General features: G+C 41.6%; 1 protein-coding gene across 2 annotated transcripts in view; it reads right to left on the bottom strand.

Annotated features, from left to right (window-relative positions):
• Nucleotides 1-2,868: 2,868 nt before the first annotated feature.
• Nucleotides 2,869-14,465, bottom strand: part of ATP7B (ATPase copper transporting beta) — a 35,577-nt gene continuing 23,980 nt past the window's right edge. The window contains exons 15-21 of one of the 2 annotated variants that reach the window (XM_032213319.1): nt 13,425-13,617; nt 11,675-11,821; nt 8,369-8,511; nt 6,797-7,015; nt 6,586-6,703; nt 5,364-5,466; nt 2,869-3,329 (exon numbers count right to left, since the gene is read on the bottom strand). In XM_032213319.1, coding sequence (XP_032069210.1) covers nt 3,074-3,329; nt 5,364-5,466; nt 6,586-6,703; nt 6,797-7,015; nt 8,369-8,511; nt 11,675-11,821; nt 13,425-13,617 — 1,179 coding nt within the window. In that variant the 3' untranslated portion in view covers nt 2,869-3,073. The remainder of the gene's footprint in view (nt 3,330-5,363; nt 5,467-6,585; nt 6,704-6,796; nt 7,016-8,368; nt 8,512-11,674; nt 11,822-13,424; nt 13,618-14,465) is intronic. The other variant, XM_032213320.1, reaches the window with a different exon arrangement.

Consider the following 14,465-nt stretch of genomic DNA (forward strand, 5'->3'; position numbering starts at 1 on the left):
GTCTCAGAATACAGAAGTCATACATGGACACTCTCCGTTGGAAATACATATGGCTTACAATGTAAAGCAGCAGTCCCCAATTTTTCCAGCTTGGCAGATGGGAGGGGAGAGGAGATGGTTCTGTGTGAGCAGCAGGCATGCACGTGAGTGAGTGCAGCTTCATTTGCACTTGCCACTCACATAAATGAATCTTTGTATGTATTCTGAATGGGTTGTGACCTGGTAGTGGGCCGTGGCCTAGGGAGTTGGGGACCGCTGATGTAAAACGAATACTATCTTATTAAGCAGAAGCACTGGGACTCCCAAATCCTCTCCCGATCCGGCTTCCCATAGTTATTATTTATATCTGACAATATGATCTATGCTTGATAGGCTGTCTGCTAAAAGAAAGCAAGGTTATAGCAATAGCAATAACAGTTAGACTTATATACCGCTTCATAGGGCTTTCAGCCCTCTCTAAGCGGTTTACAGAGTCAGCATATCGCCCCCACAGTCTGGGTCCTCATTTCACCCACCTCGGAAGGATGGAAGGCTGAGTCAACCTTGAGCCGGTGAGATTAGAACCGCTGAACTGCAGACCCTGTCTTCTTTATGGGAAAACACGATAGGAAAAGTTACATCAGATACTTCTCAAGAGTCTTCCTTTTTATTCAGTTTTCAAAGCTAGAGAAACGTCTTAGGGAAGATGCAAAGTGTAAGACATTTCTTTCACCTGCAGATTGTCCAGGCCGTATTCACAGGGGGCTGAGAATGATCTCGTGATTAACTATATCTTCATGGACAATGAATTTGAGCTGCCCACAAGTGCAGGATTGCTGCTACAAGTAGCTATGTCTGGAGTAGCCATTCCCAAACAAAGTTTGAGAATTTCACAGAGCAATGCAAATGTTATTTACAGGCTAATTTTGAAGTTTCTTCAGTAAACTACAACGCAATAGATGGAAGTGAAGCAACTGGTGAACTACAGTAGTGGAAAAAAAGAGCTGCAATTTCAGGGAACCCTCATATTTTTTTGCAATGTTCCCCTTATGCTGCTGGGAGAGAATCATCCATGGAAACATCTATTATTTGTTTATGGATATTTCTTGATGGAATCACTGGAATTAAATATTCCATTTCAGGAATATGAAATTCCACAATTCACCATTGCCGAATCTTACACACTGGACAACTTTGTTTGGCAATTTTGAGATAAATTCCAACTGATTAAATACAGCACAGGCTTTCATAGTGAAGCAATGATTTTAACTGCTTGCCCCTTTCCACGTTCCAAGTTTCTACATTCCCAGCATTTGCTATTGTACAAAAGCTTTCATGATTTTTTTTTGATGCATCTTGACTGAGTGCCAGGTTCATTACACATATTTATTATCCCTTCCCTCTCTGACTTCTGATGGTAATTTGAATTGTGTGTAGATTTCATAAATAAATGGAAAGTGTGGATTTATTTTTTAAGGTACTATGCTGCAGTTATACATCCACAATAACTACACTGCATTAAGTGCAATAAATAATTGGATGAAATTATAAAAGAAATTAGAAATTGTAAATAATTATTTTCAAATGATGTTTATAAAGATTTTTTTTTTAATTTCACATAAGAAAAAGAATGGATTTATTTACTGCAATTTGCTTCATTATGATTTTTTTTAAAAAAACAACAACTTCCAAGTCTATTTTTCAATATTTGAGGCACTGCTCTAATTCCAGTATTAAAAAAGATAAATACAAATTATTATAATGTTTAGGGAACTACCACGTAGGGGTGGGCTGCTGGGGGTTTGCAGGGGTTCAGGAGAAACTCTAAGATTCTGTGCAGTTTGGAGAACCCCCAAATCCCACTCCTGGCTGGCCCCACCCACCCCTCCCCTCCCAGAAGTCTCCATGCAGCCCATTTTGGATGCAAGGGCGCTGATGGAGACTCAGGAGGGCAAAAAACAGGCCTACTGGAAGTTCAGGAAGGCCTCCAGAACCTGGGGAGGCTTTCCCAGAGGCTCAAGGAAAGCCTCCTGAGCCCAGTGAGGGCAAGAAGCTCCCCCTGCTGTGGTGCAGGAGGCCGACTAGGCCACACCACCATGGCCACACCCACCCAGCAACCAGGCAGAGAACCCCTTGCTAAAATTTTTGAAGCCCACCACTGCCACTATGCCTAACAATACTCTACTTTTGTTGCCTTCTGTAATTTAAGAAACATTTGCCTTTTTATGGAACTTGGGATTCAGCATCATTAAAAGGAAACAAAATATATAGAACAGCTTTCTATATGCTGCTTGATCCAATATTATAAAATGCACATGATATGAATAATCTTGAAGGTTTCTCCTTTACTTTGCCTTCTTTAAGACTGCAAAAAATGAAAATACAGCATACCCCTAAAAAGTATGCTTACTTCTCCTCCATGCCCCACCCTGAAGTACAACCAGCCTGATCGTTCATTTCAACAATCTTATTCTGACCTTTAAGAGAATATGTTTTTTCTGATATTACTTTAGAGGTGTCAAACTCAAATTTCATTGATGGCTGCATCAGGGTTGTGTTTGACTTTGGGGTGGCGGGGGTGGGGGTGGCCAGTTGGACGTCACTCGTGTGGGGGGCGCCTATGGTGGCCCAAATGCTTTGCCAGTGAAAATGGAGCTTGGCCTTCCCAAGCTCCGTTTTCACTGGCAGAGGGTTGCAGGAGGCTGTCACAGCTGAAAACAGAGCCCGGCTGGCAGAAGCACCATGGGCCGGTCCTTCGCTGTTTCCACAGCGGCCCCGCGGGCCAGATCTAAGCACCACACAGGCCAGATCCCCTGTATTACTTGACCCCCCTGTATTACTTGATGTAAATATGGCAGCATTTGGTAGTGAAATGCAAACACTGTTCCGTTCCTTGATACACATATTATAATTAGCCCATATCCTAATCCAGGAGCCATCCAGGATCAAATGAAGGTACACTCCTCCATTCAGATGAGAACAGGAACCACAGTGCACCGCAAATACACTTCTCTCTAGATGCTCCATAAACAGAACCGTAAGCCTCTCTTAGTCCCATCCTTTGAAGCTGCTGCTCGGTATCAGATTAGATCCTTCAAATATATTGGTCTTCATCCTGATTGTTGGTGAGTAGTGACCATTTGTCTGCTCCATCTTCCAAGGCTCCTCGCGCTACGTCTGAAGTCAGGGAACAAAGGGACACTTGACTGATACTGTCCCAGGTAGCTAATTTGGGAGGTTTCCGTCTCCAATCATCCATCCCAATATGGACGCTAACTTGAGAAGGAGTCAGTGGCTTCATACAGCCTTGAGCCTCAGCTTCATATTTTTCCAGGACTGTTTTCTTGTAACTATGGAAATAGAACAAGTAAAAAACAAAGAGATATCCAATAGAAGCACAGAGTCGGATATGAGAGTAGTCCAGCAAATATTAGTACAGGATGTCTTCGACTTACAGCTCATTTAATGACAATGCAAAGTTACAACAGCACTGAAAAAAGTGACTTAGAGCTGTTTTCACACTCAACAACTGTTGCAGCATTCCCATGATCACGTGGTCAAAATTTAGATGCTTGGAAACTGATTCATGTTTATGACCATTGCTGTATCCCAAGGTCACGTGATCACCTTTTGTGACTTTCTGACCAGCAAGGCCAATAGGGAAGTCAGATTCACTTAACAACCAGGTTACTAATTTATCAACTGCAGTGATTCACTTAACAATTGTGGCAAGAAAGATGTAAAACACGGCAAAATTCACTTAACAAATGTCTCACTGAAAACAGAAATTTTGGACTCAATTATGGTCAAAAGTTGAAGACTACCTGTATTTATGGTTCCACCACAAAACCGCGGTAGACTAAAGCGCGCTCGACGAAAGCGCGTACCTGACGTCATCACAGTGCGACGAAAACATCACGCTGTGAGCGGTAAAGTTAAAATTAACGTGAAAACCTTACCCTAACCCCCCCAAACCTAACCCTAAACCTAACCCTTAATCTAACCCTAAACCTAACCCTAAACCTAACCCTTAACCTAACGCTAAACCTAACGCTAACCCTTAACCTAACCCTAAACCTAACCCTAACGTTTAACGTAACCCTAAACCTAACCCTAACCCTTACCTTTTCGTGAATCGGCTTGCTTTAAAAGCGCTTTTTAAAGCGCCCTTTTTTCTCCGCGGTCGTATTTGTCGTGCTGCTGATGACGTCAGGTACGCGCTTTAATCGGGCGCGCTTTAGTGGACCGCGGTTTTGTCGTGCCACGGTATTTATAACAGTTAGAGTGTCCTGGGGTCACGTGATTAGGCAGATGAACTTAACAACCATGTTACTAACTTAACAACTGCAGTGATTCACTTAACAACTGTGGCAAGATAGGTCGTAGAATGGGCCAAAACTCACCTAATAAAGATCTCACTTAACAACATAAATGTTGGGGTCAATTGTAGTTGTAGGTCAAGGACTTCCTGTAACCTGTGAATCATGAATCTATTAAGAAATGGGACTGTTGAATTGAAGAAAATGTAAGGATTAGGTTTGTCTAGCCAGAAGAGCTCTTGATGTGTTAATTAATCCATGTTTTGATTTTGGACATTTATTTTCACTTGGTTTGTGAAAGAACATGAAGTAAAGTGGATGCAGTAGCCGCCACCTGCATTGTCACCAATATCATCCTGTCTTGCAAAAACATGTCGAGTGGTAAAATTAATTCTCAACTTATGACCAGTCGTTTAATGAGCATTTGGCGTTAAGGTGGCCTTGAAATGGTGCATTACAGTTCACAAAGCACTTCTTTATAGTAAAATGTTGCCCCTCCACCCTCACCCCATGGTCACATAAGCACATTCCAGGCACTTGGCAACCGGCTCAAATTTAAAACTGCTTGCAATCCATGTCCCGCAATCATGTGTGATTGCAAGGGTTTTTTAAATCAGTTTCTGGGATTTCATTGCCAGTGTGTGGTCAAAAGTGCCCGTTCCAGAGACTGAATTTAGACGTACGACTGCATGATTCACTTAACAACTGCATTAAAAAAACAGTTGCAAAATGTAGCCTGGTCAAATGGATGCCTTGACTTTCAGCCACCATGACATGATTGAAATTCCGGTTCCAATTGTAGTTATAAGTTGAAAACTACCTGTAGTTGAAGGCATTTTTCTTCTTAGAACCAGATGAGCTGCTGTAGCTATGGCCAATGTTTAGAAGTTTCCAGTCCTCTTCAAGCAAACTTATTTAGAAAGTTCCAGCATGGTGCCGGGCAGAGGTAGAAGAAAGGCATCAGCTGCCTTGATTACTACTAATGACTTAGATTTAAAGTTTTAGGAAAATGATACTCCCATTAACATACAGAACATGTTAATTCGGGACTGGGAGCTGACCTACCATTTTAGCTGCAGCGAAGAGAGCAATACGGATATCGAAGATGCAGCCATTGCAGCTGACCCCATCCATGGATGTAACACAAGTCCTAAAGGCATAAATACCCCTGACACAAAAAAAAAAAAATAGACAAGATTTAGAATATTGACTAAATACAGGTAGCCCTCGCCTTACAACAGTTCATTTAATGACCGTTCAAAGTTTCAATGGCACTGAAAAAGGTGACTTATGACTGTTTATCCACACTTACAAACTTTGTAGCATCCCCATGATCATGTGATCAAAATTCAATGCTTGCCAACTGATTCATACTTATGATCGTTGCAGCATCCCGGGGTCATGTGATCACCTTTGGTGACCTTCTGATAAGCAAAGCCAATGGGGGAGTCAGATTCACTTAACAACCATGTTTCCAACTTATCCACTGCAGTGATTCACTTAACAACTGTGGCAAGGAAGGTCTTAAAATGGGGAAAAATTCATTTAAGAAATGTCTCCCTTAACAACAGAAACCTTGGGCTCAATTGTGGACGTAAGTTGAGAACTACCTTGTAAAGTTATATGCAAGCAACTCTTAAAGAATGCAGAATTTAGTCTTAAATCATTTTCTTATCACCTGCTTGCTCAAAGCTGAGGAGTTTACTACAAAACCAAATTACTTTTGGTATTCATGTATTTCTTCTCCCACAAGTTTATTGTTGGCTTTCTATTTTTCATGCTCAGAATAACGTTAGTTCAGTACAACTGGAGCTCACAACTGGCATTCCATTATTAGAGGGACTTCACATCAGCGAATTTGTTGTCTTCCTGAGGCATTGGACCTCCATTTTCACAAAGTCCTAATCATCATCATCAAACAGGATCAGCAAAAGCTACGTGAATTATAATATGTTTGACCTTAAGTTCCAACTGCTTAGGCAGCACCACAGTGAGGCTGCTGAAAGGTTTATTATTAATTAAGCCAAAAGCTTTTCCAACGCAGTGCATTTTCCTTTTTAAGCACTCTGCAAAATCAAAAGTCTCTTGTGCCGCGGGCTTCCCTCCCTTACATTTTTCTGTCTCCTTCCTCTGCTTTCAAATAATTGATTATAAACATAATGTTACAAGGCATCTCTTAAAAGAACAGGAAAAACAATCCCATTGTGAAGTTTTTAAACAAATAAGACATCGCTTACTAAGGGTACCTTCCACCAACCCATTGAGAATCATAGTATGAATAATTTACCTGCTGCTATAGGTATGCCAATGAGATTGTATATTAAGGCCAGGAATAGATTTACTCGGATTCTCTTCATTGTCTTCCTGGATAGTTGGATACTTGCAACTACATCGAGCAAATTACTCTGCACCAAAAAAAAGGGGGGGAGGGGTTTATTTTTTGTTCTAACTTTCGAAAAGTCCTAGGAATCTCTCCCCCCCCCCAATCATCACTTTACATTTTGGAAGCTCACATGAATCAGCACAACATCTGCTGCTTCAATGGCAACATCTGTGCCCGTTCCAATGGCAATGCCGACATCAGCCTGGGCCAGCGCTGGTGAGTCATTAACCCCATCTCCGACCATGGCAACTTTTCTTCCAGAGGTTTGGAGCTCCTGGACTTTGGCTACTTTGTGAGATGGAAGAACCTCGGCAAATACTTTTCTGATCCCAACCTAGATACAGAAAAACACTTCTTCTTTGAATCAACATGACTACTTCCAAATAGAACAGAACGGAACAGAACAACAGAACAGAATAGAATAACAGAGTTGGAAGGAACCCTATAGGTCTTCTAGTCCTCCAAGTATTCAAATATTCAACCTTCCTTCCTTCCTTCCTTCCTTCCTTCCTTCCTTCCTTCCTTCCTTCCATCTTTCTTTCCTTCCTTCTTTCTTTATTGCCTGCCTACCTTTCTTCCTTCCTTCTTTTTCTTTCTTTCTTTCTTTCTTTCTTTCTTTCTTTCTTTCTTTCTATGGTTCCTTCCTTCCTTCCTTCTTTCTTTATTGCCTGCCTACCTTTCTTCCTTCCTTCTTTTTCTTTCTTTCTTTCTTTCTTTCTTTCTATGGTTCCTTCCTTCCTTCCTTCTTTCTTTATTGCCTGCCTTCCTTCCTTTTTCAGAAATGGGAAATACATTAATATTGGTTTCCCAAAGGCTCTGGGAGGATGAAGAAAGGCAGAAATAAAATACTATAAAATATATAAATCTGTAAGAGGCAATTTTTACACTTTGCTATAAAAATATTATCACATGCACAGAAAGTTCCACAAAGTACCATAACACATCTTAAAACAAGGATGCGAAGGACAATTCAGTACTCAGATTTAGATACTGTACAGTACTGGATTGTTGTGTTCTTTTTAGAAATATAGTAACTTTAGGTATGAAGGAAATGCCCTATTCCAGAGCTGCCCTTTACACAAAGAGTTCATACTTAGCTTCTAGGTTTCTCTGCCTGGTTGCTTGGAAGATTACTGATAGAACCTTTTATCTGGACTAGGAATGATCAATCTGGACCCTCCAGTGATGGGAAGCAAAGCAAACTCTAAAACATCTTGAGAATACCCCGGGTTGCATGTCCTTAGCTTAGACTGATAGGCTAGAATAAGGATAGTTGGATTTAAATTCTCATGAAATAACAAATAACCTTAATGAGTCAGTTTCTACAATATCTCGTGGACCCTTTTGGCAAAGGGAACATGTGTTATATTCCTGATTTATCTTGAGGAACAGTCGGATAAAGAATTATTGCGGTTTTTTTAATGATGGCATTGTATGTCCTCTCAATTTTATTGAACTCAAACCGGTATTACTTGTTTCTTTTCAATGAACTATTCAGCCTTTTAATGGTGGCATCCATTTTTGTTGTCATGCTCTATCAATTTTGTAGAATGTAAATCAGTTTTGTATGTTGTAAGAACCTCCAAGAAATATGAAAGGAATGGTTACCTTCCAATTCGGCACCCATTCAATGAGCCCAACAAAGATGAATAATTCTCTTGCATACCTTTTCCACAAGGAACCATACCTGAGTTGCAATTGCTTTGGCTGTTTTCCTATTGTCTCCTGTGATAAGCACCACATCCACTCCCATATTCTGCAATATGTGCATTGCTAAGGCTGCCTCTGGCTTGACTGTGTCTGCTATTGCCATCATGCCACAAAGTGCACCTACAAGAAACCCATATCTTTACTTACATTTATGAGATCTCTGTGTCATGGCTTCTCTGGGAAGCTATAAATAGCCCTTGATCACCTTCGAGCCTGGAATTTTGGTTGTAAGTTTTTATGATTATTAAGCAAAGTGCCCACATGATGGCCTTGTTCAACAACTGCAATCTAAGCTCTCTCTGTTGCTAAATGAGATACCCTGTGTAATTAAGCAACTACACAGGGGTATCTCAGAATGGGGAGGCCCAGGAAGGCCCAATACCCATTGGTATATGGAAACCTGCCATGGCTGGGCAGTGTCAGCTGGCTAGGTCCACCAATGCAGGGACCTTCTTCTGCCGCACTACAGCAGGGTCTAGTTATGTTTCTGTTGCCGTGCTCCATCCTGCAGATGGGCCCCATTCTCACAATGGTTTGGAAGACTCCTCCAAATTGTGCAAAGCTGCCAGAAGACAAGAACAGTTAAGACAAAAGGAGCGATTCAGGAGTAAGGCTTGGAGATGATTGGCCCCTCCCATAAGACATGAACCACAGTGAGAACAATGTCAATTGTTAGCATGTTCTCCTTTGGAAAGGAAGATCCTAGCAAAGCTGGTATTCTGAAAGACTCCGACCCTCAGACCTCCATAACACTGAGGCTCAGAGTCTGTAGTGTTTTCTCCTCTGGAGAGGAGAAGGATGCTAATGGAAGAGGAGGATTCTGGAGGAGAAAACTCTAAAGACTCTCAGAATCGATGTTTCCAGGTAGTCCTTTCATTCTGTGCATGAAAGAAAACTATTTTTGCGGGCCAGTTGAACAGGGCTTGGAAAGATCCAAGAGAAGGAGTCATCCAAAGGTGTTTTTTTTTTTTCCAAAATGCAACTGGACTGGACGGAAGAAGCTTCTTAAATGATAAGCAAAACGTCTTCAAAGGAAAAAAGAAACAAGTCAGTCCAATTGCCTTTTGAAAAAAATTATCTTTGGGACCTGGAAGATTGAGAATCTCCATAGACAGGGAAGGAGTTCTGTTCCATACAGAGACTGAAACAGCTGCCTGTCAAAATAAGACAGGCAGCTCTTTCACTGTGTGAAGGAAATTCTTTCCCCGGGTAGATTGAATGGGGCTTGGATGTCAGCGTTCCAAGTAATAGGTCCATCGCAAGCAAAAACTCCAAGGCAGGTGGACTACTCAAAGAATAGCTTTATTGGAAATATCATATTGGTGTTGTGGCCTGCCAAATTTGGACAGTGAGGAGGTTGGGGAGGAACATAAGCCTGTCCTGGAGTCTGGGAAAGGCTCTGATGAGGGCTCTGTGTCGGAGGCAGAGAGGGGGCCAGAGACGTATGCTAGCTATCAGCTGCCTTCAGAGTCAGACATCAGTGAGGCAGGCGAACAGCTGGAGCCTGTTCCCAGTGTGCAGAGTGGCCAGACGAAGGGAACAGCTAAAGAACAGGGGTTGACTTGGGAGTAAGACCACAGGTGGGCGATGAATGGCCCCTCCCAGAGGAAATAAAAGAGGAGCGAAAGGGGAGTGGAGTTTGCAGGAGACAATCAGTTTGCTTAATTGGTTTGTGACTCTCTGAGACTCCTTGCCAAGTTTTGCAGATATTGCCCTTGCAGCTCTCCAAGCCAGATAAAGTCTGTGACTGTAAATCCTCCCTTGAAAGACTTTGTTGGATGTGAATGAGAAGAATTCACAGTAAATTAATAAAAGGGTTTTTTGTTGAGTTTGCTTTGTGATTTTGGAAAGCCTAGGTCAGAACAATTGGCACGTATCTGGTGAAAACCAAGTCTGGGGGTCATGTTGGTTTTCACCTAATTAAAAGTAAAAGTTTTCCCCTCAACTCCAATCAATCAGTCACATAGCCCAATCAAAGCATCATCTGCTGGTCTGGTGACATCACTCCTCCTTCCTCCGGCCCGATGTGAGAATGTCCTTGGTTCCCAAGAGAAAGTATTGTGTTTTGACTGCACAACCCCAGCTGTCTCTAATTCCTTGTATCGCTTGCTCTAGTGTGGCAGCACTGAAGGCCCAAGATGGCTCTGGCCAGAGCTTCAGGGTTGACATTGGGTCTTTGGGATCAAGGCTTGGTTTAGCTGGCCCAGTACAGGTGTTTTTCCCATTCTGTGAGCAGAATGATTCTTCAGCCAGCCTGAGAGCGAAAGAGTTGCCTGACAGATTGATTCGGCCCCATGCAAGGCAGAGTCCCTTTGTTAAGCAGATCTTTCACTCTTAAAAAGACTAGCTGAAAAAGGTCTTCAAGGCAGACCTTTTTCAACCATTCCCCAGGAACCAGCCAGGCCACAGCACCTTGTGACCTTCCCTTGCCAGCTTCCCCAGTTGACTTTCTGGGGAAGCTGGCATGGAAGATTGCAAATGACAATGATTGTGGGGCGCTTGACAATCAATCACAAGTATGAAGTGCATAGATTGCAATCACGTTATCATGGGGGTGTTGCAATAGCCGTAACTTTGAGCACAGGTCCTAAGTCCCTTTGTTCAGTGCTGTTATAATTTCAAATCATCACTGAACGAATGGTCATTTAGTGAGGATTGCGGTACTCCATACTGTAACCTTCCCTACCCTAGTGTCAGTAGTGTAATCCTATGAAGTCTGCTACCAGTTCGGTGAGTCTGTTACCAAGCACGTGCATGCATGCCGGGGGCGCACACACACAGAGCGCTAAAAAGGAACATTTTGAAACCTTCCGAGTTTGCAAAGGTAAGTAGAACAGCAAGGGGGGAGAATCTACTGTGCTACGTGATTTAGATTAGCTAGAAAGCAACTATTCTAGCTAATATAAATTGCGTGTCACAGCTGACCATCACCCAGCTGATCATCGGTATCATACCGGTAATGACCGGTATCATTTTTTACTACCGGTTCAGGTGAACTGGTCTGAACCCGTAGCATTTCACCCCTGCTTAGTGTCCTCCAGAGATGCTGGTTTTTATTTCCTGTAATTCTCCATCCAGCATACCCAGTGGTGATGTTAGCAGAAGGAATTAGGGAAGCTAATATTCCATGCATCTGGAGGACACCAGCACAGGGAACGGTGTTAAAATACAATGGCTTCCTAATTTGAATTTTTAGCTACAGAATAGAGCAACATCAGAGTAGCATGGCTTTGCACATTTTTCAGAAGTTAAACTTCCTCTAATCCTGACTGGTTAGCATTACCATTTATGGCCACCAGAATTGCTGTCTGTCCTTTCATTTCATGGTCTCTCATGGCCTCATGAACATCACTGGGGATATGCAGGCCATTCCGTCTCATCCATTCCCGATTCCCAATCAACACTGAATAAGTATGAGAAACTGCCGTATCTGTCAGATATAAAAATGCAGAACTGTGAGAATTTAAAGAAAGACTTTTTATAAGCTACAGGGAATATTAAAAACTCACCAGTATATTCCAACCTGTTTCCTTAATAGGCATTAATCTATATAACTTGATAAGTATGGTAAAATACATCAATTTACTTCTTGGTAAGCCAATTCAGAATATTCTTCAAAACTTTCAAGATGTTATGGGAAGTACAATGTTCTGGAACTAGATTTGTATATGATCCTTTTACTGCTTGGCAATGATTAAAATTAGATAGGAAAGAGCACAGAAAGCAAATATCTTTTTATGAGGCACTATGAAGAACCAAGAAAAACTGAATTCCAGAGGGAAGAAAGGACTTTTGACTGCAAGTGATGCAGAATGGAGTACATATAATCAGACAATTCAGACCAGGCTAAGGCAAACGTCTTTCACTTTGAACATTACAGATTCACTGGCATTAAGATAATCGTTGTACAGTCCTGGGGGTCTACCTTGCCTAACAAACAAATGGGCGATTTGATGGAGTTTTGCTTTCTTCATACTGGACAGTTTGATGTTTTTTCTATACTGGAGCAAAAACATGAAATTGCACCCACTCTTCAGACTTGGTTGTATTGCCCAGGTTGCTCAGCATCTCAATTTGCAGAAGCTGGAGATACTTCATTTAGGAATGTTCATCCATTTATTTCTCCTTCTATCTTATGGGTAGTTCAAATTACTCCAACCTCTTTGAAAAAAAAACCTGTTTCCTATTTAGACCTTAGAAAGGGTTAGGATGAATATAATGAACCCTAAGAATTTTTTAGAAAAACTTTTCTAAACTCAATCTATTATCAATTAGGTGATTTACTAAATCTAGTGTTCCTTTTGGTCTTCTTTTGGCCAGTGGTCTGTTGCTTGCTAAATTTGAAGCTCCTAAACTGATCAGAAACAGGGACGTGGTGGTTCAGTGGCTAAGATGCTGAGCTTGTCAATCAGAAAGATCGGCAGTTCAGCGGTTTGAATCCCTAGTGCCGCGTGACGGAGCGAGCTCTCATTACTTTTCCCAGCTTCTGCTAACCTAGCAGTATGAAAGGACGTAAAAATGCAAGTAGAAGACTAGGAACCACCACTGGTGGGAAGGTAACAGCGCTCTGGGCGCCTTCGGCGTTTAGTCATGCCGGCCACATGACCACGGAGACATCTTCGGACTGTGCTGGCTCTTTGGCTTTGAAACGGAGATGTGCACCGCCCCCTAGCGTCGGGAGCGACTAGCACATATGTGTGAGGGGAATCTTTTACCTTTAAACTGATCAGAACACTCTAGTGTCCAAGCTTAAAAAGGCTTTTATGAGGTTATCTTCATTTTAAAAAACCCTAAGAAACAATATCTAATCTTGACCTGTTTTCTCACCGCTTCCATATTTCTCCTTACCAAAAAGTGAATCGGGAAGGAAAGATGGCACAGTTTTACAATACCATTTGACTGGCAGATCATTTAAAAGTTTTTTTTTAACATCTTCAACTAGGAACATAGCCAACATCAGCTGGTTGGACCTACTATAACTTGGGCAATTCCTTAAGCAAACCTTCTCCATTTATAAATAGCACGTTGCTTACCTCTTGCTTTGGGGAGTGGAGTTTGATCTTTAACACCTTTATCAAAGCCATCAATATGAGGGCTGAGACTGGTCATATACTGCTCAATCTGATCACCCAATAAGGTTTCAGGGCTGCTAACATTACAGCTTATTCCACATCCAGGAACTGTCTGAAAATCTTTACAGCATCCAAGGATTTCTGTGCCAAGTTCCTGCAAAAATGTGCACTTTAAACATCACTTTGAAGAAGCAAAATGCTTCATTTTCATGCATAAATGGAAATACTTAAAACTATAAGCAGTTTTCAAAAGCTTTTCTGAAATTGTGACGATGTGCATGTAAAAAGTGCCAGAAGTTAATATGATATGTACCTATTTTCTGGAATAATAGCTTCCCCAAATTTAAACTTGAAAAACATGAAGTGTACTTCAAATTCAAATTGTGTATCTCGCTATACTATACTCAATTTTAAATCAAATCAGTACTATTCACTGGTTTGAAGGATATTTTACAATTCAAAACAAAGAGTTTCTCATAGGTATTCCAAACTTGGTTTAAATGTCATAATTCCCTCAAAGCAAAGTAGTCCTTCTCTCTTTTTTTTAAAAAAAGAAATGTTGCTCTAGCTTTGGAGGATATTTAACTTGCTTAGGTCTATTTGACGGTACTAGGAAATTATGGCCCTTATGAGGTCACTGAATTGCAACACTTGGTAATCCAGCCAGGATAGCTAATAGCGAAGGATACTGGGAACTCTGGTTCTGTTTTTTTTTAGAGAGCTTTCAACTCTTCAGTTTAGATCAAATTTGGCAGCTTGGTCCCTTCAAATACTGAAGCCCCTCTTGTTTCAGGCTGCTATCCTGAGCCAACCAAACAGGAATTGGGTGGGAATTCATATCCAAGGAGTTTCCTGTGCAGAACATATTCCTGGTCCCACTCAGCTCAGGAGCGATGCTTAAAAACAAATCTGAAAAAGGTGGAGGCCCAAAATGATTTGGCAATAAGAAGGGCGCTTCCTCAAGTAGTGGTACTGACTCTGAAGAAACCGATCCTAGGGAAA

The sequence above is a fragment of the Thamnophis elegans genome, chromosome 3, assembly GCF_009769535.1.
Source record: "Thamnophis elegans isolate rThaEle1 chromosome 3, rThaEle1.pri, whole genome shotgun sequence".
Classification (NCBI taxonomy): domain Eukaryota; kingdom Metazoa; phylum Chordata; class Lepidosauria; order Squamata; family Colubridae; genus Thamnophis; species Thamnophis elegans.